At 39.7% G+C, this 27,423-nt stretch overlaps 1 protein-coding gene across 1 annotated transcript in view; it reads right to left on the reverse strand.

Annotated features, from left to right (window-relative positions):
- Positions 1–1,443: 1,443 nt before the first annotated feature.
- Positions 1,444–27,423, reverse strand: part of LOC106875136 (peptidoglycan recognition protein 1) — a 72,811-nt gene continuing 46,831 nt past the window's right edge. The window contains exon 3 of the mRNA XM_014923127.3: positions 1,444–1,908. Coding sequence (XP_014778613.1) covers positions 1,559–1,908 — 350 coding nt within the window. The 3' untranslated portion in view covers positions 1,444–1,558. The remainder of the gene's footprint in view (positions 1,909–27,423) is intronic.

Raw genomic sequence — 27,423 nt, forward strand, 5'->3', positions numbered from 1 at the left:
CGTTTAAAATACTATTTAAACGAAGATTCAGGTTAAACTAAAATTCTTAACGAACCTTTGGATTAAAAAACAATTTCAACGAAGTTTTACATTAAACTAAATTTCTTAACGAATTTTTCGTTTAAAATACAAATTAAATGAATTTTAGGTAAAACTATAATAATTAACGATTCTTACGTTTAAAATGCAATTTAAACGAAGTTTTAGGTTAAACTAAATTTCTTTCCGAATCTTACGTTAAGAATAACATTTAAACAAAGTGTTTGTTTAAACTAAAATTCTTAACAAATCTTTCGTTTAAAATACAATTTAAAGGAAGTTTCAGTTTAAACTAAAATTCTAAACGAACCTTTATTTAAAAATACAATTGCAACGAAATTTTAGGTTAAACTAAAATACTTAATGAATCTTTTCGTTTAAAATACAATTTAAACGAAGTTTTAGGTAAAACAAGAATTCTTAACGATTCCTACGTTTAATACACAATTTAAACGAAGTTTTAGCTGAAACTAAAATAAATAACTCATCTTACGTTTAGAATACAATTTAAACGAAGATTTAGTCTAAACTAAGTTGCATTTAGAATTCAATTTAAACGAACTTGTTGGTTAAACTAAAATTCTTAACGAATCTTTCGTTTAAAATACTATTTAAACGAAGTTTAAGGTTAAACTAAAATTCTTAAGGAATAATGTTTCACAAACTATTTAAACGAAGTTTTAGGTTAAACTGAAATTCTAAACGAATCTTACGTTGAAAATATAATTTCTACGAAGTTTTATTTAAACTAATATCCCTAACGAATCTTACGTTTGAAATACAATTTAAACGAAGTTGTACGTTACACTAAACTTCTTCACGAATCTTACCTTTAAAATACAATTTAAACCAAGTTTTATGTTAAACTAAAATTCTTAACGATTCTTACGTTTAACATACAATTTAAATGCAATTTTAGCGTGTATAATTTAAACGAAGTTTTAAGTTAAGCTAAAGTGTTTAACGAATCTTACGTTTAAAATACAATTTAAACGAAGTTTTAGTTTAAACTAAAATTCTCAACGAATCTTTCGTTTAAAATACATTTTAAACGAAGTTTTCGTTTAAACTAAAATAATTAACGAATCTTCCGTTTAAAATACAATTTAAACGATGTTTTTGTTTAAACGAATATAATTAAGGCATGTTACGTTTAAAATAAAATTTAAACGAAGTTTTAGGTTAAACTAATATTCTTAACGAAACTTTCGTTTAAAATACAATGTAAACGAAGTTTTAGGTTAAACTTAAATTCTTAACGAATCTTTCTTTTAAAATACAATTTTTTTCTCCTTCTTCTGCTGTTAAAGCCAAAAAAATGCCAAATACAGGAACAGAAAGAAAGAAAGAAAGGAAAGAGAAAGAATGGAAGAGATAAAAAAAGAAAGAAAGGAACCCAACAGGTTTATTTTGATTAATATTTGGCTATCTTTAATGTTGACTTGCAGAACTGTCATTTATAACATTTAAGAACATTGTAAGTCATTTTACAAAATAAAACAGCAAATAATATGATGCGTCAGCCTATGATGGAACTTGGAGATGGTTTAGTGTAAGAGTAATGTTTCCACGTCTGTATAAGTTGGTAGAATTTGTCTCCAGGACATGATGTTTCCCTCACATCTCGGTGACCATATAGTCTGTAGTTGGCAGTAATTTTACCCAAGCATACTCCATAGTCAAGAATGTTTTTAACGGCATCTAAGGCAAGATTGTTGGGAAGTCTGTGCATAAAGTTTCCCATCACAGACACAGCAATAGCAACTCTGTTGAAATGCAATGTATGGGCACCTTCTCTGTCCCAGCTACGGCCAACATAAACGCGTCCATCTTCTCCAACCAAGAAATTATAACCAATGTCGAACCAGCCTGTAAATATAAAAATGTATATGTGTGTGTGAGTGTGTAAGAAAAGACATTTAATAACAGAAAAGTATACTATGAGAATACATGCATGCACACACACTGACAAGCTCACTGACACTGAGCGTGAGCTATATGCTTTTATAGAGAGAGAATATAAGGTTAAGATGTATAGAGAGGGGGGAAAATTTACCATGAGAAAAGTGAAAAATGAAAGTGATAGACAAATAGAGACATTCCTGTTTTCAGATTTGACATTTTAAAATTGTGAAGATTAAAAAAAAATTTTAAGTATGATGCACACTGGGTTTGAGTTTGTAATACATTTATTCCCGAAAAATTTTAGAAAAATCTTACGGGGGTTTTAAAGTTTGATCATTTTTTCCAATCAGAAAACAAGATATGTACGGGAGAGCTATCATAAAAGGCCTGAAATTTGGAGAGGCGACTAGTCGATTACATCGACCGCAGTGTTCCGAAAAGATGAAAGGCACAGTCGACCTTGGCGGAATTTGAACTGAGAACGTGAAGACATACGAAATGCTGCTAAGCATTTGGCTCGGCGTGCTAATGATTCTGGCAGCTAGAATAATGGTGAAACAGAGAATAAAAGTGTTGTTGATCTAAAAGAGTTATTTCTCGCATAAAATTATATTTTTTATAAATATTTACGAACGACATTGTATTTGAGACACAGATTTTGAAATGGTGTGTCATTCAATTTGGTTAATTTATACTGCATACAGAAATAAAAACATATTACATACATACAGCTGCTTACAAAAATAGGGATTAATGTATAATTTCTTTCTATGTTCATAATTTTTTGCTTACAATATTGAAAAAATATGCCACCAAAGAAAAGACGTAATCTCTCCAGAAACAAGTATAAAGCAAGGAAGATTGTAGAAAATCAAAGGCGAGAGTCTGAAGAGAGAAGCGAGATGAGATTTTCTCAAGATCAACAAATGCATGTTGCAGCAATTAATGCTGGATCATTAAATCAATGTTTTAATGATTAAACAGGTCCAACAGAAAAGCTCTCAAAAACAAACTACGTACAAATTCGTTCTTCACAACTCCTGTAGCTGTTTTCAGATATGATCCATCCGATTCTTATAAAAAGGATAACTCTTGGTGTGCTAAACATAAATTGTCGTTTCTGTTGAGCTTTAAACTGTTCAAATTCACAAATGGTATGTGCTGCTCAGGCGGTCAGGTAATATTACCAGCACTACCTTCTCAACCTCTTATGGATCTTCTAGAAGGCACTTCCATCCAGTCAGATTTTCTGAACAATATCAGACAATACAACTCCGCATTTCAAATGACATCGTTTGGTGCATCTTAGAAGATAGATAAACATGAATTTATGCCGACATCAAAGTTGAAGGGCAAGCCTATCACCTCATTGGTTCCCTGTTACCCACAAATGAACAACCACAGTTCCTCCAAATTTATTTTATAAGTGATGTAGGACAACAAACCCAAACGAGGTGTTAAAATTTCAGATGTTGGATCGTGTTAGACACAGCACTGATTGCTGCAAAAGAGAGAGTATATCCACTGACAGCTTTTCGGTGCATTCAAAACTCACATACCCCCACCCAATTTTCCATGACTGGTTAGGGCCTGAAATACTCCAAACGGACGCATAGCATGTTGCTTAGTCGAATTAGCCCATCATTTTCTCCACAAATGTTTTGTTGTCAATGCTGCACTTTCCCATATCACCTGTTTCAACATGACTGTAATATATTATACACAAACTATGCCATTTTAATCCCGAGCAACGCCGGGTATCTCTGCTAGTATATATATATATATATATATATATATATATATATATATATATATATATTATATATATATATACACACACAGTGGTTGTCTACTTCTTATGCAGAGTTTGACCACCTCTTGTACATACACCTTAGAACCATCATGGCATCTGATGTGGCTTCTTAAACCATAAAATATTCTGAAAAGACACCCACATATATTGCACATCCGATTTGGACCACCAAGAGCTGCAGATAAATTCTGGTCTTTGTGTCTTAAAATGTCTTTTGAAGCCTCTGTTAGATTTGCAAATCTTCTGGTATACACTGCATTCAAAGGTTTGCACAGACATGTAGGCAGAATAGTTGGTGGAGGTTCGTTTTCCATGGGTTCGCAAATGAGATTTGATCCCAGCAAAAGAAAGGCATGGTCTGTCACAAACTGTGCACACAATAAGGTCATTGTTATTCACCTTCTCGATTATAACATTCTTCCTTAGATCTCTTTTGAGTCTTACATGCGTTATCCTGGCCTCTTCAAACACTTTTACTCCACTCCACACTTTTGTTCGCCATCCAGGTCGATCCGGAGCAAAGGTTTTTATGTCTTCTGGATCCATTCCAAGTGACTTCATAGTAATCCTTATGCCGTCCTTAAACCATTTTTTTAAGGTTTACGTTGATAGCGTTTCCCCTCTGCAAGCTCGCTATAAAACAGCTGTTTCGGCATGCGTTCATTGTCTGCCATTCGGACAATATGGCACCAAAGGCGTGACTCCAAGTCACCAAATGCTTTTGCTGCCCTTTGAATTCCCAGATGTATTTCTGTATCAAGATTTCCATCATTTTGTACAAAGTTTCCAAGGTAGATGAACGAATCCACAACCTCAAGTAACTTACCCTTAACGAAAATTTTAGTGGGGTTACAAACAGCACCACACGCAGGTTGATGCATTACAAATGTTATTTTTCAATTTGATGGTCAAGCCAAAATCATCAGAGGCTGAGTCAAATGCAGATACAAGAGATTGCCGGCCTGTTTCAGAATGACTGACAAGATCGCAATCGTCAGTGTATAAATGTTCCCTAATGAGTGAAGTAAAAACCTTCGTTTTGAATTTCAGTCTGGTCAGATTAAAAACGTTCCCTGTTGTTCGATACTTTATGTAAATACCATCCTCAGAAAAGTATGTGACAACATAACAGAAAAGTATATTGCAAAGTGGGTGGGTGCGTCAAGGTCTCCTTGCTTTACTCTATTTTCCACGGCAAAAGATTCAGAGAGCCTACCACCAAAGTTAAGTCTAGCTTTCATATCTTGATACAAAGCCCTGGTCATGCTTACCAATTTTTCTGGGCAACCTATTTTCCTTAGAATTAGCTAAATTAATACATTCAAGAGTTCAAACATTTTGTCACCCCCATATTTCAAGACTTCTGCACAGATTCCATCAGACCCTGGAGACTTATTGTTATTCAGTTTATTCACAGCTAAATAAATGTCATTTAGAGTTGGTTCAAATGCCATCTCTTCTATAACTGGAAAGTGTTCGACTTTTTCTATCGTCCATGTCAGCGGATGATGTTCTATTCAAAAGTGCAGAAAAGTGTTCTACCCAGCGCTTATGAATAGAAGTGTCAGTCAGAAGCAAACGTCCATTTGCTGTTCTCACTGGAGCTAGCCACAATTGGCCTAGACACCTATCTGAAAAACTCTGAGGACAGGATGCTAAAACTTGTCTCAAAACATGAAAGCAAGAAAGCATCTTACTCAGTAACAAAACAGGCAAAGGAATATCTAAGTGAATTCCAATTGCAACAAATTCAAGAATTAGACGAACTAGAAACACCCGCAGAAAAAGCTAAGCGCTTGAAAACCCGTGCTAAAACTGCTGCCTTAGATCTTATGACTGATAAATGGCATGGAAAACTTCTCAATAGCAAATACCCAAAGAGAGCGAATAATGCAGATATTGACAAAGCCCTTACTCATCAATGGCTAATGGCCTCTGGCTTAAAATCAGAAACAGAGGGGTTTATCATAGCAGCCTAAGATCAATGCCTAACGAAAAAGAACTATCAGACCAACATATTAAAGAACGGCAGCTCCCCATTATGTCGTATATGCCAACAACATAATGAGACCATCGATCATGTTGTTTCCATGTGCAGTCTGCTTGCGCCTACAGAGTATCTCAACAGGCATGATAGAGCTGCACAATATATTCACTGGGTAATATGCAAAAACCTGGACTTGTCCCATGATAAAAACTGGTGGGAACACAAACCACCCCCAGTACTTGAAAATGATCACATCGCACTCCTCTGGAACGTTACCATTCAAACTGACAGAAAGATAGATGCAAATAGGCCAGACATCATACTGAAAGACTTGAGACAAAAATCATGCCTCCTCATTGATATGACTGTCCCAATCGATATAAACGTATCTGTCAAGACTTACCAAAAACTGAGCAAATATAAAGATCTTGAAATAGAAATTAGCAAAATGTGGAACCTGAAGACTAAAACAATACCTATTGTCATAGGTGCCCTGGGAATGACAGCGAAACGGGCTGATTACTACCTAGCTCAGATACTAGGAAACCCCAAAATGGCTGAAGTTCAAAAGATAGTGCTCATGGGAACTGCCCATATCCTACGTAAAATACTGTTTATGTGACCTCAAATTTTAAAACAAACACATAATTTTCTTATGGTTTCTTAAACATTCTCTAGAACAATACTATGTATAAATCCAAATATATGGTACCCTAGGCATAACACCTACATGAACTTCTAACTTGTTGTCTCTTGAGGTCTCTGGGTGAGACTTGGATCCAGCTTGTACAAATGCAAAGCAAAAGTCAAACATAAAATAATAATAATAATAATAATAATAATAATAATAATAATAATAATAATAATAATAATAATAATAATAATAATAATAACAACAGAATAACAACAATATGGAATAACAACAGAAAAAAGATGGTATAAACACACGCCAGAAAAGGTCACAGAAAACGAGAAAGCAACCATACTCTGGGATATGCCAATACACACAGACAGAGAAATTAAGGCCAATAGACCAGATATAGTTGTCAAAGATCATGAAGAAAAAAAATGCTTTCTAATTGATGTATCAATACCAGCAGATGACAACGTTTCTCTGAATGAAATGGAAAAACTTTCAAAATACAAAGACCTGGAAATAGAGATAACTCGAATGTGGAATCTAAAAACAGAAACAATTCCTATCATAGTAGGTGCCTTAGGTATAATAAAAAAATATTCAGACAAATACATAACAAAAATAGCAGGACTTACAAATATATATAACATACAGAAAATTGCACTACTGGGTACTGCACACATCCTACGCAAAACACTTTCAATACAGTAAACATAAGAGCACCACAGCAAACCACAGCACATACCCAAGGCGCACAGAGCTGCGCTCGGTAGTGAAGTGAAAGCACGTTATAAAAATAAAACTACTGAATAATAATAATAATAATAATAATAATAATAATAATAATAATAATAATAATAATAATAATAATTGTCTTGGTATAAAATATAAGCTACAGCAAATATTTTGCTCCATACCACAGATTTGCTTGTCAGTTGTTTGACCATAACCAGTTGAGTATGTCTTAGTGACTGACGATATGTACGTCTCTGATCACGAGCAGAAGTAGTGGGAGAGCATCATAGCCATGTGTTGAAAGGAATTCTTTGGAGTTTGGATAATTCACCTTTGGAAACATGAATGTTTCATTCAAAATTCTTAAACAACACTTATTCAGGGACCTTTTGAGCAGGATGGGCTACTCGACCTGAAGAAAATTCTAACTGGGCCCCACCTGCAAGGCCATGCTCTGTTTATCTTGATATGAGATCACCATGTCGCGCACATATGGTTGTGATGCATGTACCTGGTGTACCTTTATCAGACAGGTGGTCATGATGGCTATACTGGGCATCATATATTTTGCCCCAGGGTCACTTTGATGGCATGCACTGTTCTCTCACTTAATAATAATAATAATAATAATAATAATAATAATAATAATAATAATAATAATAATAATAATAATAATATACGCTAGAAATGATAAAGAGCTGGAAACACTACTACAGACAGTACATGGATTTACCAGGGAAATAGGTATGAAATTCGGATTGGAAAAATGTGCCAAAGCAAACCTTAAAAGAGGAAAATTAGTTAAGAGTAGCAACATCACACTAGATAAAGCCAATGAAATAAGAGAACTAGACGAAAGCCAGCCATACAAATATTTAGGAGTCAATGAACTAGATAGGATACAACACACACAAATGAAAGAAAAAATAAAGAAAAAGTACTATAGACAAGTTAGATCAATACTAAAAACAAAGCTCAATGCTAAAAACAAGATAATAGGTATTAACACTTTAGCCGTACCAGTTATAAGCTACAGCTACAATATCCTTAACTGCACACTAAACGAACTATCTAAAATAGACAGGAAGACAAGAAAAATAATGACAGGATATAGGATGCACCACCCAAAATCTGACATAGAAAGGCTATATATACAACGTACAGAAGGTGGTAGGGGTCTTATACAGCTGGAAAACTATTATAAAATAACCACCATAGGACTGCAAAAATACCTACTTCAGAATCAAGGAAAACTAATACAAAGAGCCACAAAACACGAGCAAAACAAAAACTGTTTTTAGTATTTAAGGAAGCTGACAAATACAAACACGAAATCATACTACCTAACAAATACGAAGAAGAAGAAGAAACAACAAAAGCTACAAAACAAAGGAAATCCAAACTAAAACTAGAACAGCAACGGACCATGATAAAACAATGGCAAGAAAAGTCCCTACGTGGTAAATACTGGGCTAAACTAAATGCAAAAGAAATAGACAGAGAAAAATCCCAGCAATGGTTGAGAAGCTCAGGGCTCAAAGCAGAGACTGAAGGATTTTTAATTGCTGCACAAGACCAAAGCCTCCCCACCAGAAATTACCAAAAACATATGACAAGAAACATAACAAGTAACTGTAGAATATATGGAGATGGACAAGAAACAATAAATCATATTATCTCTGGCTGCCCAGTCCTGGCTAAGAAGGAATATATTCACAGACACGACAGAGCTGGGACCTATATACACTGGAAGCTATGCCAACACTATGGAATAACAACAGAAAAAAGATGGTATAAACACATGCCAGAAAAGGTCACAGAAAACGAGAAAGCAACTATACTCTGGGATATACCAATACACACAGATAGAGAAATTAAGGCCAATAGACCAGATATAGTTGTCAAAGATCATGAAGAAAAAATGCTTTCTAATTGATGTATCAATACCAGCAGATGACAACGTTTCCCTAAAAGAAATGGAGAAACTTTCAAAATACAGAGACCTGGAAATAGAGGTAACTCGAATGTGGAATCTAAAAACAATTCCTATCATAGTAGGTGCCTTAGGTATAATAAAAAAAAACTATTCAGACAAATACATAACAAAAACACCAGGACTTACAAATATATATAACATACAGAAAATTACACCACTGGGCACTGCACACATCCTACGCAAAACACTTTTAATACAGTAACCATAAGAGCATCACAGCAAACCACAGCCCATACCCAAGGCACACAGAGCTGCGCTCGGTAGTGAAGTGAAAGCACGTTATAAAAATAAAACTACTGAACAACAATAACAACAACAACAATAATAATAATAATAATAATAATAATAATAATAATAATAATAATAATAATGATAATAATAATGATTTCTTTCTTAACCACAAGAGTTTACATGAACAAAACAATTATGGACAGCAGAGGACAAAAAAAATGTGTGTGTGTGTATGTGTGTGAGTGTGTGTAGTTGCGAGGGTTTTGCATGTAAACAAGACTAATAAAATATAAAAAATAAAAAGAGATTAACAATGTGTAATCCTCAATAGGGAGGAGACGTTCGAGGGCTACTCATGGAAAAAACCCCAAAAACCATGCGTACCATGGCTTTTGGGGCAGGTGCCTTTTTTCGTTTTCTTTCCTGTTTCCAACTACAGGCATATGCTCAGGGCAGGCTCGTTCCCTCGTACCATTCTCGCCACTTTCATCCACCTTTTGGCAAACTGACTAGAAGACAACGCTTCCCTCTCTACCCATTATTTTTCTTTTCAAGTGAAACTTGAAGAAAAGTGTTTGTCTTCAGACCCTTTAATCTTGTCCACGTCACATCTTTTGCCATAGCCACCAGACATATAAAAATAACATTTCCTTCCCGGTTAAAGGAGGGCAGCAGGGCGATCTTCACGATGGATTCAGTTGATAGCCGGATCCGTCCCACACGTGACAGCAGGTGTTCGACATAAACCCACAGTTCAGCAATGCTCGGGCACTGGACGAGTGCATGCAGGACCGTCTCGTCAACCTGCGCGCATCTCGGTTATGTTCGGCTGATTGCACTTCCATGCCTGTAAAGTTTGTCTCGAACAGGCAAAGTTCCCTGATAGCACTGCCAGGCCAGAGATTTTTGGAAATTAACCAGTGGTCCCGGCCCGAAAGGACATTCCACCTATCACACTGTCCGATTGGCTGGGGGTTATGAGCGCATGAAAATATTTTACTTACCAAAAACCTTCCCCTTGGCCTCTATTTTGTCCAGGACTGCAGCTCCGTTAAGGAAACTAGCTGCGGAAATACGTGTCTGGCGAACGGCGACCACACTTGTTCACCATCAAGGAAGCACTGGAGATGCCGTAGCCTCAGCGCATGTCTGTGCATCAGCAACCATGGCATGCCCAGTCCACGCAGCGGGTGCTGATAGTAGATAGACCGCCTGACCATCGGGACGCGTCCCTTCCACAAGAAGCGTAATCAGATGGTGGCCAGGACAAGGCATGATTGTAGATGACGGACGCGATATACGCGTTAACCACCTCTGCCCGACCTTTCAGAGATAGCTTTCTCTCGGCCCATTTCTGGGTGAGAGTAGCCACGCTGCTCGTTACCTCGCCCCAGTTTTTGTCCATCTGGAGGTTCGTACCAGACCAGACTCCGAGAAATTTAACCGGCCCGTCCGTATAGCGCCCAACGTTGCTTCACTAGGTGCCGAGTCGCAAGGTCACTGATTTTCTTAGTTAATTGTTGCTCCTAAAACAGCCTCGTAGTCCCTGACAGCGGTGCCAATCATTTCTATGTGTTTATTATCTGACACTACTACGGTGGAGTCGTCGGCATATGCCGACACGCATCTCCCGCATCTTATGTCAAGCGGGATGCCTCTCAACGCTTCCAGTTTGTGTAGTAGTGACTCGAAAGTCAGTGTTACAAGAGAGACGAGAGGGGACAACCGTACCAGACTGAGCGCATGATGTTGAACGGCTCTAAGAGATGACTGTTCACTCTGACCACTGAACAGATGTTGCTGTGCATTGCAGTGATCCAGCCTCTGAATACAGGCCCGAAATCAGCTGCCTTGACGACTGCCGCCAGGTATAGATGGTTGACCTAAAGTTGTCAAAATGATCCCCCTTGTTCGGGTCTTTTCTCAGCAACGCCACCGCTCCTCGGCTCACTAAATTAGGAATTCTCCTATTCTGGATCGGATCGTGGATTTATTGCCACGCCGTGCCTCTGCTACTCGGGCCCATTGAACGGCTTTCGTCTCTTCGTGTCTAAGTGCTCGTGTCTTATCTCTGACAACGCAACCTTCGTGTTTCGCGTTGAAGAAATGGCCGACTACTAATCTTGCTGCGAGCATGTCGGTCGCGATGCCTTTTCTAAAAGCCTCACCTAACTTCTTGACTAGCTCTGTCTCGACTTGGTTTCGTTCTACTGCTAGTCCTTTGTTAAACCTTATCGATTCTATTCTAATCACCCTTTTAAAGGCGAATCACCATTTGTTGTTCATTATTGCCCCCATCTTAACTAGTTCACTAAACTTGTTTCTGAAATCTTTACCCGTGGGCAACGACGTGTTCAGTTTCCAGTAATCGGGTCCCTGTCTATGAAGCCTATCTAAGTCGACTGTACAGATCACGAATTTGTGATCTGTATAGTCGACTACTTTAAACTGTGGACAACCTATGCTGTCCTTATCTGCTACTCTACAAAATACCCTATCTAGATACAATTTAGATGACCCGATGTGGTTTGACTAGGTCCACACTGACACATCTGGGAAATCCAGTCGATGCCTGTCAGACAGTTGGAATCGTCTGAGCAGGTTTGCGAGGCTTTTGCACTTTCCTCTTCTATCTTGCTAAACCTGCACAGTCCCACTTTACATCTAAAACTCCATTCCAGTCCCCCACTAACACTAAAGAGCGGGATGTTCACAGGAAACTTTCCAGACGTCTGAAGAAATCTGGTCGTCCAGCCCCTGTCGGGCCATAGACGGCAACTAGCCTAAAAGTATGTCCTTCACTGTCTCACATCCTGGACCACCGACTTACCTTCCGGATGCAGGAAGATCTTATTGCAAGACCCAGATTTTTCCGAACCATCACGGCAACTCCGCCTCCCACTCCCGGACGACTTGGAGATGCGTACACCGCATAGTCAACGAAAATAGGTCAGAAGTCCCGCGACTCCGAAATTATGGTTTCGCTAATGGCCACCACGTCGACATTCAGTTCTCTGAGGTCGTTGAGCAGGTGACCCCGCTTTCAAGGAGACCCCAGGAGCGTACATACACGCTGCCTATTTTGTACACGACCATGTTGTCGGAAAAAGAGAAGAAAAGAAAGGGAAAACTTACTTGGTTTTGTTTGGTGAGGTGGATTGTCCGTCCCTCCTGTTGGAGTGGGGTGTTTCTAACAGCAAATCACCAAGAATTCTCTTGGTGATATTCCCTCGAAAAACTCCGATTTCCTGTGGGAATTGGGTTTTAAAGTGTGTATACATGTTCTGTGTTGTTTGAATGAGTTGTATGTGTGCAGGTAGGGAGAATGTAGGTGTAACAAAATCTTTTGGTGTAATGTTTGTGCGTGTTATATATTTCATTAATCCATTGTTTTTTAAGTTCGTAATGTTACTGTCTTTAATTTGTTTGTTGTTGTTGTTTGTTGTTGTTGCGGTTGTTGTTGTGGTGGTGGTTGTGATTGTTGTTGTGGTTGCGTGTATGGAATGGCTTGTGTTTCAGGTGTTAGAGGTGGTGGTGTCGATGCAGTGTTTGTTTTGGGCGTATTTGTTTTAGTTGTTTTGATTTTTTTCCTTTCCACTTCTTGTGTGGATGAGGATTGTTGTCGTTGTTTGTCCATATTCTTTTATTCTTTTACTTGTTTCAGACATTTGACTGCGGGCATGCTGGGGAACCGCCTTTAGTCGAGCTAATAGACCACAGAGCTTATTCTTTGTAAGCCTAGTACTTATTCTATCGGTTACTTTTGCCGAACCGCTAAGTTACGGGGATGTAAACACACCAACATTGGTTGTCAAATGATGTTGGGGGGAACAAAGACAGACAGACAGACACACACACACACACACACACACACACACACACACACACACACACACACACACACATATATATATATATATATATATATATATATATATATACGACGAGCTTCTTCCAGTTTCCGTCTACCAAATCCACTCACAAGGCTTTGGTAGGCCCGAGGCTATAGTAGAAGACACGCAGTGGGACTGAACCCAGGACCATGTGGTTGGTAAGCAAGCTACTTTATTTCAACAATTTGGCCATTAAGGCCTTACAAAGAGGGGACGAACAAGGACACACAAACATAAAGTAGCTGCGGGCTGGACGCAGACATTAATGGGATGAAGGTGATAACAACACAGATAAAATAATAATGGGAGGGGTACCAGCGCCCGCCGACCGATAACCCCTCGGAAGCATTGTTCATTTAAATACAATGCAAAATCAATCAAAAAGATCCTATTGGCCAGTGGATCCCAGGACGCTTCCAGGAATTTTCTGAAGTGCCAGCGGCGTCTGAAAACTTCCGTTCTGGAGTTAAGGATATTCCCTAGACGAGGGAGTCCTTTAATATCCTTGTCCATTTTGCTATGCACAGTTTACAACGCTTGGTCCCATTGGTGTGGGGGCCTGGATTTTTTAGGATCTTCCATGATAATAGTTCTTTCGTCTTTCAGCCATCAGACATGGCTGGTTAAGGACATAGCGTACCTCCTCTCCGGGATCCTGAAAGAGAATCTTTGGTTGGAGAGGTGCTGCTTGAATGTGTTCCTGGAACATCCGATGTATCGTCGTGTGCGGATGTTGGCGATGCTATTTCTGTTGGTCTTGATGCTGTTGCTGGTGCTCGTGTTGTTGATGTTGGTGTTGTCGTCTTTAAAACTGGTGCTGGTACTGGTGTTGGCATCGGTGCCGTTAATGCTGGCGTAGGCGACATCATCGATGGTGGCGCTGTTGGTGGTGTTATAGCCATCGCAGTTGGGGTTGCTGAAGCTGTTATCAGCGCGGTCATAGTGGCTGAAGCTGTCGTTGTTTGTTATTGTTATCATTGGCAATGGTGTTGCAGCTATTTTTGTTCGGGATGCTGCCGTTGCTGTCGATGTCATTGTTGTCACTGGTGGTGGTGCTGCTGCTATTTCTGTTAAGGTTGGTGCCATTGTTATTGGTACAGCCATTCCTGCTACTGTAGCAATCATTGGGAAAGCTGCTGCCGTTGCTATTAGGGTCGGCTACTACCTCAGCTTCACGGATGTCTCACTTGGTTTTGCAATGGCTTCCCATTGGGCATCTGTTGTAGTCCCTGTATTAGTTGTTAACTAGAATGTTAATATTGGGGGCGCTGCTAAAAGAGACCCTTAGGTTGTTGAAAATGCATCCGTGAAATGTTTATCTACTAGCCTCAGGAATACCCTACACACGTTTTTACCTTGAGGGAGAAGTGGGATGATATTTCTGCGACGCTTCCTTCTGCATATAGGAGATGTGTGATGAAGTCCGCGATGGTGAGATTGGTTTTGATAGTAAATTTCAGTCCCATGGAGCCAAGGGTGCTAATTAGTTCTTTCCTAAGCCTGTCTAGGGTGTGCCCGTTAGCTCCTCTAGGACCAAAGAGGACAGAGGGGAATGTCTTCTTAAAAACATCGATGAGGTCGCATACCTCAGTGCTGTCATAGAGACCCCCATTGCTACATCAAAAGAGCCCACAGAGTCGAACCTTCATTGAACAGCACTGTTTTCCTGGCATGCGTCTATGCTCCTGTCACTAATGTCACATCTATGTCCCTGTCACTAATGTCAGTGAAGCCCTTAGTGAAGCGAATTGCCTTGACCAACAACCCTTTCGTTATAGACGAGTAAAAATCGACTATGTCGAACTGGGTGAACTTTACTCTGCCTCTCCCCTTTGTATTAAACCATGCAATCACCTCATTGGTGCTACACCATAGGGAGAGGTTGGTTGTTTTCTTTACGTTGTTGCTGATGTTCTTTAGTCTGTATTTGCTCACAAGACCGATCTCAGATTTGGCCAGGTTGATCAGGCGGTATTTGATGTTTGAGGTAAAGTTCAGTTTATGGTCTTTGATAGTAATAAAGGCGTTACTTTTAGCTAAAATCCCTACCCCATCTGCTATATCTATATATATATATGTTTGTATATAAACGTCATGGTGACCTAAATGTGTGTATATAAATATATGTAAACGTGCTGTTGGCGATTTTTCCATCTTCGGACTTTTCCCTTTTCCTTTCCGAGGAAGAGCTATACTCGAAACGTCAAACTCTCTCTTTTCACTGAACTTCAAGCTGATACATTTCTTGGGTATGTCCTCTTGTCTGTTAATTTTACTCATTTATTCAAATTGACTATATATGCGGTTTATGTGATATGGAAAGATGGCTCATCTGGAAAGGCAGCTCGGACCTTACCACATGTCTAAATTCAAAGACTGAACTTTTCGGATCATGTCCAAATGTGACCAAATATTTGCTACGTTTTTGGTCCCCCTGAGTTTACAGATTGGACTTGCTTTCTAAATATTTTTGTGTCTCTCTATAATTATTTCTTATATTTTTTATATATATATATTTTTTGATATTTGTACTGATAGGACCTGCTGATGGGCTGCACTGATAGGCTTCCATATTGTGTCTATGCATAAGTTTTTCACTTTTTTACCTGGATATTATATTTTTATATTTTTATATTTTTATATTATTATATTTTAAAATTATTTTTATGTTTTTTTACATAGTTTAGGGTTAATGTGTTTTTTGTATTTTTCCACATATAGTTTTCTGTTTTCTCCCCTCCAAACTTTTTTCCGTACGCTTATAGACACGTACAAGGAACTTTATATGTGCGCACTTGTGAGTGTGTGCGGGGATGCGTGCGTATGTAGATATATGCGTGCGTATATTGAGATATGTGCGTGCGTGTATGGATATATGCGTGCATGCGATAATATACGCAGTTTTAGACGCGTTTTGTCACTACACAGTAATTTCCCTTTGTTTATTTCCCTTTATTTTTAACGGTCATTTTTCACGGGAATTTTCAATTGGCCGGATAACTGAAGAGATGTTGGTGTGGACCCCCACCCCCACCCTGGCATCCGAAACTCGGAGTTTTATCATGGCTACTGAATAAGTGTCACATATTTTTACAAATATATATATACATATTAAATACTATATTGCTGACATTGACCTTGGGATTCTCCCATTTTGTTGATGCGCCGTTTTCTATCATTAATAAAACTGTCGGCATTTTTTATGGCACGGGTATGCTAGTAAATTTAACATTTCATTTTATTGAAAATGTATGCTTTTTGTTGCGGTTAGCATTGTTGTGTCTCCTCGGCAATTTCTCCTGCTGATTGCAGTTTGGACGTTTTCAAAAGAATTTATTTTAGTGTTTGGAAAAGGATATTACTTAACTCTTTTGTTTAGCAAACGTGTAATTTGTCTGCAGTGTATAAAGAGTACACCCCAGACCCCATTATGTAAGGTGGTAGTATCACCTCTAAAATCCCAAAGGGTTTTGATACAGATATTGTGTTTCATTTGTCAATGAGTTCAAGTGATGTGTGTATCTGACTTGGAACATTTTACTTAGAGCTCCAGTATAGTTTTATCGATTTTGTCCCTCTTGCAACGCTTTGCTTGGAGAACATCTCTTTTAAAAATAGCTTCCACTTAACAGTCATAACCTTGTTCTCATACAGTTGTATCAATTATAACTATTGCTATTGACTGTTTCTCGTTAGGTTATAGCTTTAATTAAGCTATACACAGCCTGGGATTGGGTTAAGATTTCCAGCACCCTTGTTACCCTGTCCTCATCCAGTGCCGCTGATACGTACGAGTATTTCGTTAGGTCCGAGGTGATTTTGCGTATGTTAAATTGCGCTTCTGTCTGCGCGAAATACAGCCCGACCCACTTCGGCTAGAATTGTGAAAGCTTCACTGCTGTTGTATGATCGCCTTCCATGTTTGTTTGTTTTCTGTTTACTTCAATGTGTGAAGCGAAAGCTGCTGTTTTTCTGTGAAAATGGTGTATGATGTCTCACTTACGATGCCAGGAAAGTTCCTTCGACACACAAAGTCAGACCCAGATGTCAAAAGATATCTCGCACAACTGTGAGAAAGTGTGAGCCTGTTATGTGCTATTCCCATGTCAACACATGATACACCTTAATCATCCATACCAAATGACCTCCGTAAGTTGAAGTTCGTGTTTGTTCGACGTGACGCGACAGAAACCACTCCAGTCACAACGCTATGGCCCAGGAGACAAATCATTTCAACGCCTGATTGGCGGACGTCAGGAATCGGTTTCCATCGATAGATTGAAACCGGCCCATCTCGATACTGACAGCCTCGTCCAAATAGCTCAACCACCAAACAGGTGTGGGGGGGGCACCCCAAGCAAATCACACCAACCCTTGACAATGAACAGTCACCAAAAAGCCCCGTCCAAGTAGCGCAACCACCGAACAAGGGCCTCCTTAGGTAAATCACACTAACCCTTGGCAATGAACAGTCACCAAAGAGCCGAGTAACGACGCACATGGGCAGGGCGGTTAAAACGCCTTCCCGGTTCAAATGACAGTCAACAGTTCTGGTGGGGAGCTAAGTTCTGCCCAGGGACTTATAATAGACGAACTGTAGATAGGAACTTTACTGCGGGCTAGCTAGTGAGCTGGTCTGCAGTGAAGGGGGCTTCCGGTTCGGCGGGACTTCTCCGAAGCATGAATCCGCTGATGACTCTCGCCCTCACGATGTATAACCGAGTGTAAGAAAATAAATTCTAAATCAGCACACTCTTGTTCTCCGTTGATCTTTTTGTATAGCTTAATAAAAGCTATAAGTTAATGAGTAAAGGATTCGCCTCCAGTGCTTCGGGACATTATATATAAAAAATCTTATTGTTTGGACGATTATTATTTAAACTAAGCTACAAGCTAGTTTTATTGCAAGTAATTGTCTCTCAGTTTGCCTTGCTTATCTTCATTTTAATTTGGAATCATTTAATGATTAAATAACTTGTCGCATTAATATGTCTGTCACTGACACAAATACAAAGTAGTAATTGTATTTCTGTTAGTGAATGTATATATACTCAGTGAATGTATACTCAGTGAATGTATATATACTCTTGTCTACCATTCCGAAAACCCATGAGCGTTGAAGTCGCTCAGAATCCTGAAGGAGAAGCTGCAGGTCATGTGGATGGCAAACGTTAAGGCCTGGGTCACCAGACAATTCTTTACCCAGTGGATCCACCTTGTCTTCGGACCGGCAGTGAAAAAGTATCTTCTGGCGAACGATCTTCCCCTCAAGGCCCTCCTCGTCCTCAACAATGCTCCTGCTCACCTTCCTAACCTTGAAGATGATATCCTGGATGAATTTAAATTCATAAAATTCTGTACTTTTTCTTATGTTCGCAAAGGACACTATTATACCATATCACTGAATATCCAGACTACTGGTTGTGGTGTCTAGGTGATGAGAGTTGAACTTACAGCTCTGTGTGTCAAATTAAATAATCTACTTCTGACGAAAAAATGAGCTCAAGGGGACAAAAATCCCAATCCAAACTAATAGTTCCCAGTGTACAATTCTACCTAAATGCACGTAATATCGCAATGGACACAGATTCGCCGGGAGGCACAATCAGTGATTCGAAGTCCGCGGACACCGTGTTGATCTTGGATATCAAAGAATTTATTAAATCACATACAATGGAAATCCTCTATCATTTGCCTCTGTAAAAGCCGAGTTAGAACAACTGAACAAACATTCAACCGAAATGGACAAGCCATTGATTTTAACTCTGGAACGACAACGTGATGAAAACACAAAGTAAGTTTGATGATAAATTCATGGAGTTTGAACTTTACTCTCACAGATCAAACATCCTCATCTATGGAATGAAACATATCGGCAATAATGAATCTCCGTGCCAACTTGAACATTCTATCAAGGAACTGTTTATTTCTGCTCTTAAAATTGATGAGAACAAAGTAAAAGAGATGTTGCTTGCAAACGTGCAATGTCTACCTCAAAGAAAAACAGAGCTGGGTAAGCCAGACCCAATCATAGTCAAGTTTGTCAGTGTAACTGATCGAAATTTGGTCTTTTTTACTACTCGTAAATCCTTCAAAGTTATATCAGAGAGGAAAATCGGAATTCACAGTGTCCTCCCACAAGTTCTGAAACAATTTAGAGCCAAACTGGTACATCGAGGTCGATACCTCAGAAATACCTACCACGTCCGGACAAGTATTTTTGAGAAAGGCGTTACACTATCTTTACAATTCCGAAGAAACACAGATCACCCATAGAAAACTGTTGGAATCGAGGAGGAAATAAAGATATGTGCCATGGATATAAACTTGGATTTTCATTCGTATTCTTTTTTTCTGAGAAAGGTGGGAAACCAATTTTTTCTTCTTGGATTTTGAGGAAGGGAATAGGTTTATTTGTGCTAAAATATTTGTTCGGAACTCTGAATTTCTGTCGAGATTTTAAAAACTTTGATCGGTAAACAGTGAATTCTACTGCACTACCGACACAGCGTGGTGTCCTTGAACTGGTGAATTTGTGAACTTCTGGGGACAATTCAGTAAATCTGTAAATATTGATGCACACCTTTCTTCGGAAAGAAAAATCAGCAACATTTGATACAAAAGTAAGTTTTGAGTTCATGAATTGTCATTTCCTATATTTCGTTGCTCTTTTGAATAAGGTCAGACCTTGATTTTAATTTGATACGAAGGAAAGTTTTGGGTAAAATGTTTGCTAAGAGTGGGTTTATGAATGGAAGTTATGAATGGAAGTTATGAATGACAGTTCCTGTGTGTGTTCGAATGTATATTATTTACTGGAAGGCTGGAGGGTTTATTCCAATACTATTTTCACTATTTGCTACATTTCTTCTTACAAATCTGTTACATATATCCTAAATGAATGACCTAAATATACATATATGTTCAGTCAACTGTAGGGGCCTTAATGATTATGCAAAAAGAAAGGAGGTTTTGCATTTTTTTGAGAGCCAAAAAATATAAAATCTGTTTATTGCAAGATACTCACTTTTTGAAAGAAAAAGAACCTTTTATCAGAAGTGAATGGGGCTCTAATAGTAATAATGGACAGTCAAGAGGAGTTGCCATTTTGTCTTCTAATGGTATTGACTATAAGGTACATGACAGTTTCAGGGATGGCAAGAGCAATCTTCTGATGTTGAGTATTCTATTTGTGACAAAAAGATAACTTTAGTCCAAATGCAGATGAACCGGAGTTTTATGCTGTAGTGATGGATAAAATCAAAGCCTTTGGAAACTCGAATTGTATTATAGCTGGGGATTTTAATCTGTCAACAGCAGTCTTTGGATACTCTTAATTAACAACATATAAACAACCCTAAAGCAAGTGATTGATATGATAGGGGACGTCGACTTTGTAGATGTTTGGAGAGATCATAACCCAGAAGTACATAGAGACGTCCAAATCCTATTATACAAACAAGACTAGATTTCTTTCTGGTGTCGCAGAATTTATATTAATTTATTTGCCAGTCTTCTATAAATGTTAGGTACAGATTAGACCATTCTCTTGTCGACATCAAAATAAAATTTCCCTGGAAACTCTATTAATGGAAATTAGAGGAAAATCTATTTCATATTTTTAAAAATTTAGAGTAAAAAAATAACAAGATCTATTAGATAATATTAAGTGATTGGAAACCAATTTTTTGGAAATCAAGAAATTGGAGGAAAACAGAAAAGAATTAGCGGAGATTCGTAACGCAAAAATGGAGAGCATTATCATTAGTTCAAGGGTCAAGTGGATAGAGGAAGGGGAGAAGTTTAGGCATTACTTTTTCAATCTAGAAAATAGGAATTTTGTGAGTAAAAGCATGTCCCAGTTAGAGCTGGACGATGGGTCTACTGTAGTAAGTACAGATGATATTGTTGAAGCAACGTCATTTTATGAAGGAATGTAATCTTCCAAGGTGCATGTGTTGAAAGATTGTAACTTTGATGAACTTTTTCTGAAGGGGATATGTATATGCTTAGTAAGGGAGATTCTGAATTATTGGAAGGCCCAGTGACTCATGAACTTTTGAAATGTTTGAAAAGGGCAAAATAAGAGTTCTACAAATTCTTTTGAAAAAATTTATCTCCGCCCCATTCAATTATAGCTTTGTTGTCAGTGACACAGAGGCAAGGTATCATTATTTATATTCCAAAAGGAGATAAGCCCAGGTATTTTTTGAAGAACTGGAGATGTATTTCATGTCTAACAGACACATTGGCGATAATGTGATCGGTATACGATTTGATGAATGATACAGAATCCGAAGATATACCGGGTATGTTGTTTTTAATAGATTTTGAGAAGGCATTTCATTCTGTCTCATGGTCATTTATAAACAAGGCGTTATCATTTTTTGTCTTTGGTGAAGACATCCGTAAGTGGTTCAATATTCTTTACAATGATGCTAAATCTTGTTTGAGTATTAATGGTACATTATCTCGTTGGTTTTGTGTTGAGCGGGGCTGTAGACATATATTTTCGTGCTGTGTCGAGGTCCTGGTTGGTCTTATAAGAAAGAACAGTGATATTAAAGGAATTACAGTTGACAATGGAAAGTATCTGTTGATGCAGTATGCAGATTATACAGAGTTCGTTTTAGATGGTTCACAAAAGTCTTTCAAATCTACAGCTGACACTGAACTTTTTCGCTGATATATCCAGACTTAAAGTTAACTATGATAAGTCTCAGGTGATATGGATAGGTGCAAGAAGGGACAGCCCGGTCAGCTACTTACCTTGTTTAAACATACAATGGAATGGATTTTTTCAAGCTTGTGGCTGTAATATTTTCAACAGATTTAAATGTTATGGCTAAAAAAGAATTTTGAAAATAAATTATTTGAGATTCAAGTAATAATCAATAGATGGATGAATAGAATAATTACACCACCTGGTAGAATTGCTCATTTCAAAATTGAATCACCTCTTCCTTACTCTCCTAAATTTTATCGAGCAAATTTCTTCAGGAATTAAACAAAATGTTGTTTAAATTTCTCTGGACTGGAAAACCCGATAAGATCAAGAGAATTGTAGCATGTAAGCCTGTTAAAGAGAGCGGATTTGGTATGGTGGAAGCTTCTGCTTATGTCGCGTCTTTAAAGTTATTTTGGATGAGAAAGTTGTTGGATATTAATTATGAATCCAAATGGAAACATTTGTGCTATGCCTCCTTCCCAAAACTGCAAAGTTTAGCTGTATCTGGCAACGTTTGAGGGCAATAAAAATCTCCTGAACATGAGCGGACCATGCTGCCACTCTGTGCTGAAGCTCTTTGACGTCTTTTTAATAGTGTGCGCAATTTGGAAGATTGTTACCCTACAAGTGGAATATTTTTTTAAAATTTTGACTGTGGTATTGTGTTGTTAACTTTTGAAAAAAAAAGAAAAAAAAAATTTTTGTTACAGTTGGTGAAACCGGCAACGGTTTCCCCGTGTAGGGAAACCTACACAATGGCTGAAACAAGAAATGAAGTTTCTGAACAAGAAATCGAAAAAATATGTGACGAAGATGGACAGCAGTTAATTACAAAAAATCAGCCAGCAACGGCGAAAAAGAATATTGAAGCAAAAAGCCTAAAAGAAGCAAATGACAATGAAAAAGAAAAATCAAGGAAAAAGCTAGATTTTGCAGCGGTCGCTGGCGACAAAAAAAAGGAAAGTCAACTTCAGTAATGTCGAGAAACATAAACACATGATGAAAAGGGAGGGTCACGGCGTTATTGCAACCCCTCCCCAAAGTTTTATGGAAAAAATAGAGAAAGAAACAATAATATTCAAGACATACAGCACAAAAGAAAACAAAAATAGAGTACGTCTCGGAGGCCGAGATCGAAAAGTGCCTGAAACCGATACTGAAAAAAATTACCTACATCACCAGAGGCAAGCGATACGCTACTGTAGAGGTGAGAATGGAGTCAGAGGAAGCTGCCCGACTCCATTCTGTAGAGCCTATGGGAACGGAAAATGTGGTTCTCCTACCACTGTACATGGGTAGGAGAACATCACAAATAACAATAAGTAACATTCCCCCTGAGGTGGACCCAGAGTAGCTAGTCGCCGCAACAACAATGGGCCTGGAAGACAGGATTACAATATTGAACCAAGACTGTGGTACAGCCAGGCCCTAAAAATAATAATTCAAGCGGAACAGGCCACGCTGGAAGAAATAATTGAAAGTTTTGAGGTTGGCGAGATACGTCTAGTCGTGTCGGTGGAAGGCCGCAAACCTCGTTGCTTCCAGTGTGAGAAGAAGGGTCACCTCAGGGCGAACTGTAATCAGAAGATAGAGGAAGAAAAAACTAGCCAGGAAGAAACAGAAGAAAAAAGGAAGGATCCAGAAGTAGTGGAAGAAGAACAGGAAACGAAAAAGGAACAAACACCAGTGCCAGTGGAAAAGGTTGGAGAGGGTTGGACTACTGTGTCCAACAAAAGAAAGTTAAAACAACCCTCCCCAACGGAAGACAACCAAAAGGAAAAAAAAACAACTAAAAAACGTGAAACAAAAGAAAAAGACAGTTGCTACATGGTGGTTCGAACCTCAAACAGAGAGCTGATGAACCACCTGGCAACGATAGATAAAGAAAAAATGAGAAAAATAGAAGTAAAAAATGGCAAAGCCATAAAACAATCAGAAAATTTTTTTAATATATTCAGCAATAACTATAGAAGCGATGTTGGAGCCCCAAGATTGGACTACGTGCCAACTATGTCGGAGAACTTTATACCTCCGACTCCACAGGCCTCAGATGGAGTGCAAAAGGCGGGGTTCCCCCCCCTCCAGACACCGTCTAAGGTAAGACACTTATGGCTGTTCGTATTGGATGTTTAAATGTACGCGGCCTGTCGTTGAGTTGGAAGCAGGGGCGCTTCCTAAATGACATCAGGTCGCGAAATTTAGATGTGATTGCTGCCACAGAAACCCGGATAAGTAGGCCAAGAGACCTGCTCCCCCTCTTGAGCGGCTACGAGAGATACGTCTCTCCATGTCGGCCGGGAGGTGGGGGTGGGGTGTTGGTCTTAATAAAAAGAGACCGGGTTCCTGAGGTAAAGTCTGTTTTTATTGATCCAGGAGGCAAGCTGGTCGTCCTGGATTTGACATTCAGTTGTGGTAAGACAGTCAGGTTGGTCGCAATTTATGCACCCAAATCATTTGGTTTACAGAATCAATATTTCCGTGACCACGGGAAATTCCTTTCGACATCGCACTCTTTAATCGTGTTAGGTGACTTCAACACAATTGACGATGCGCGTGTCGATTGTGTTGGCTCGCAGACAGATAGAACAGCGAATCCTGGCTTTCGGGTCCTGCTCAGCCACTTTCAGCTGATAGACCCGTATAGACTGGAACACCCAAAAGCTCCACTGTGGACGTGGTCAAGTAGCGATGGGTCTTCCAGGTCTTATTTAGATAGGATATTGATAAGAAAAGTAGATAAAGATATAGTTAAGTGTCCACAGTTTTACCCAGTCAGCTATAGTGACCACAAGATGGTCACAAACGAGCTGACTGTAGATAAGATGTATAGACAAGGATCTGGCTACTGGAAAGTCAACAAGTCCCTTTTGGCGAACGAGGAGTACAGAAAGCGGATCAATTTAATAATTCAAAGGGCGTTAACAGGTACCATCATCGATAATAAATGGTGATACGCCCTTAAGCGAGCCATAAAATATGAATCGATTAGATTTAGTATAGGTACAGCTAAGGAACGTAGCATAGGCGATGGCCTAGTTAAGGAGTTAGAGAAAGCCATGGAGAATGGTAATGTGGACCAAGTGAAGGCCAAGAGACTGGAATTAAACCAGCACCTCGAAAGCCAACACATGGGAAGTATTATCAGAGCAAAAATTCGTGCAATGGGTTGCGAAGGAATCAAAGCTGCCGGATGGGCCCGAGCGGTGGAGGCTCAACGGAGTAATGACTCCATTATTCGGTCTGTGGCGAACCTTCAGGGCGTATTGGTAAACGAACCCGAGGAGATGTGTGGGGACATTCAGGAGCACTTCGCTCGGCTTTTCGGGGGTGATGGTGAGCCGCGTGGTTGGGAAGACCTTGAGAGCTTCCTTGCCAGGCTGCCACGCCGCTCGGGGCCGAATGCGGAGGCTTGTGAGGGGCCGATCACGACTGAGGAGATAATCGAGGCGTTGGCGAACTGTGGCAGGGGCAAATCGCCGGGACTTGATGGCCTACCCTATGAATTATATAAAAGTATGCCAGACTTGCTCGGACACCTGTTGGCTTGTGTGTACACGAACTGGCAACAGAATGGGTGTATCCCCAGATCTGTGCGCCGGGGAGTGGTGACACTAGTCAGGAAGGACCCGAGCAAGGGGGATTGTTTAGAAAACTTTAGACCTATCACTCTGCTAAACACAGAAGTGAAGATTTTGGCCAAGGTATTAGCGAAAAGGTTGGCGCGTGTCGCGGATGGTTTGATTGGGGAGACACAGACCTGTGCCATCCCTGGTAGGACCATTCAGGATAATCTCCACTTATCCGCTACATCATAGAGAGGTTTGGAGCTAAGACTGGCAGAGGGGGTGGATTTGGTACAATTAGACCAATCTAAGGCTTTTGATAGGGTCGACTATCGATACCTGGTGAGTGTTCTTGCGAGGTTTGGCTTGCGCGTCGGTTTCCTCAGGTGGATCATTCAATTGTACAACAACATCGACTCGATAGTTCGGGTGAACGGTTTTCTTTCTAAGCCGTTCTGCATCAAACGTTCGGTTCGTCAGGGGTGTCCACTCTCTCCGCTTTTGTACGTGGTAGCTCTGGAGCCGCTGCTGAGAAAGCTGTGGGAGATCCTGAGAGCGCCAGGCTTGGAAGAGTTTGTTACAGCGTATGCGGACAACATCACCATCAGCGTGACCACAACGACACGCCTGCGTAAAGTAGGCGAGGTTATTGAGGAATACGAGACGGTGGCAGGAGCAAAGATTAATCGGGATAAGTCAGTCGGCTTGCAACTCGGCACCTGGAGGGGCAAGTCGATGCCTTCGGATTGCGTTGTAAGACGCTGGACGGAGGGACCGGTTAAGTTGCTGGGAGTTTGGTTTGGTCCAGACCTCCAGGTGGAGAAGAACTGGGCAGAGGTGTCGAGCAAGATAGCCGGTATAGCCAAGAGTTGGTCTTGGCGAAGGCTGTCCTTGAAAGGGAGGGCAGAGGTAGCCAATGTGTTTATCGCATCGGTTATTACCTACCGCCTGACCGTCGTTCCTTGTCCTGATTTGTGGTTGACCAAGTTGGAAAGACAGCTCTTTCACTTTTTGTGGAGGGGCTCGAAACCACTTGTGAGACGCTCTATCTGTTGCCAGAAACCGTTAAAGGGAGGTTTAGGGATGCCTTGGTTGATGATGCGCAGGCATGCGTTGAGGTTGAGGCATCTTTGGATACTCCTGGATGGTGACCAGGTGTGGTCTCCGTTGGCAAGACAAATGTTCCCCAACTTTGCCAGTATGAGTGCAAAGGAAGCTTGGTGCTTTCGCAAGGCTCTCCTGTTATTCCGACGCTCGGGCAACGCCGGCAGCGGGGGTTCTACGGCATTCTTTTATAGAGGGTTAGTAAAGGCAGAATGTGACGATGGCCTGGGAACGACTCTGGGTCTCGGATTTATTGAACTTGACAGCCTGTTCTTCCGTACATTCGGGTTGAAGTCGCTGGATAATTTCCAAATGTCTTTGACCTGATACTGTTACAGAGGAGCCTTGCCCGTTCGCGATAAACTTGCAAGACATGGAATGCAGACATCACCGACCTGTCCAAGATGCGGGCGGGATAGGGAAACCGTCCCGCACGCTATTATACGGTGTCCGAAAGTCTCTGAAATGTGGGTTTACGTGGAACACCTAGTGTCAAATGAAGGAAGAGTACAGTTGTCGGCTGAGTCAATTATAAAAATTAACCCGCCAAGTTTATTATCAAACGAAGGTAAGAAATGTTTCCTCATTACAATAGCAGTAGCGAAAGAGGTAGTGTGGAAGACTAGAATGGAAGGGACCAAGACGGGCACTTTCATCTTCAGTCAAAATCTGGTAAGATATTTTTCTTTTCATTTGAAAAGAAAAATACGACTGGAGAGAAAGTGTTTGTCGGAGAAAGTGTTTCAATCAAGATGGAAATATGTCGCTCGAGAGTTGCGAGTGAAAGAGTCC

The sequence above is a fragment of the Octopus bimaculoides genome, chromosome 18 (genome assembly GCF_046866305.1).
Source record: "Octopus bimaculoides isolate indiv1 chromosome 18, ASM4686630v1, whole genome shotgun sequence".
Taxonomy (NCBI): domain Eukaryota; kingdom Metazoa; phylum Mollusca; class Cephalopoda; order Octopoda; family Octopodidae; genus Octopus; species Octopus bimaculoides.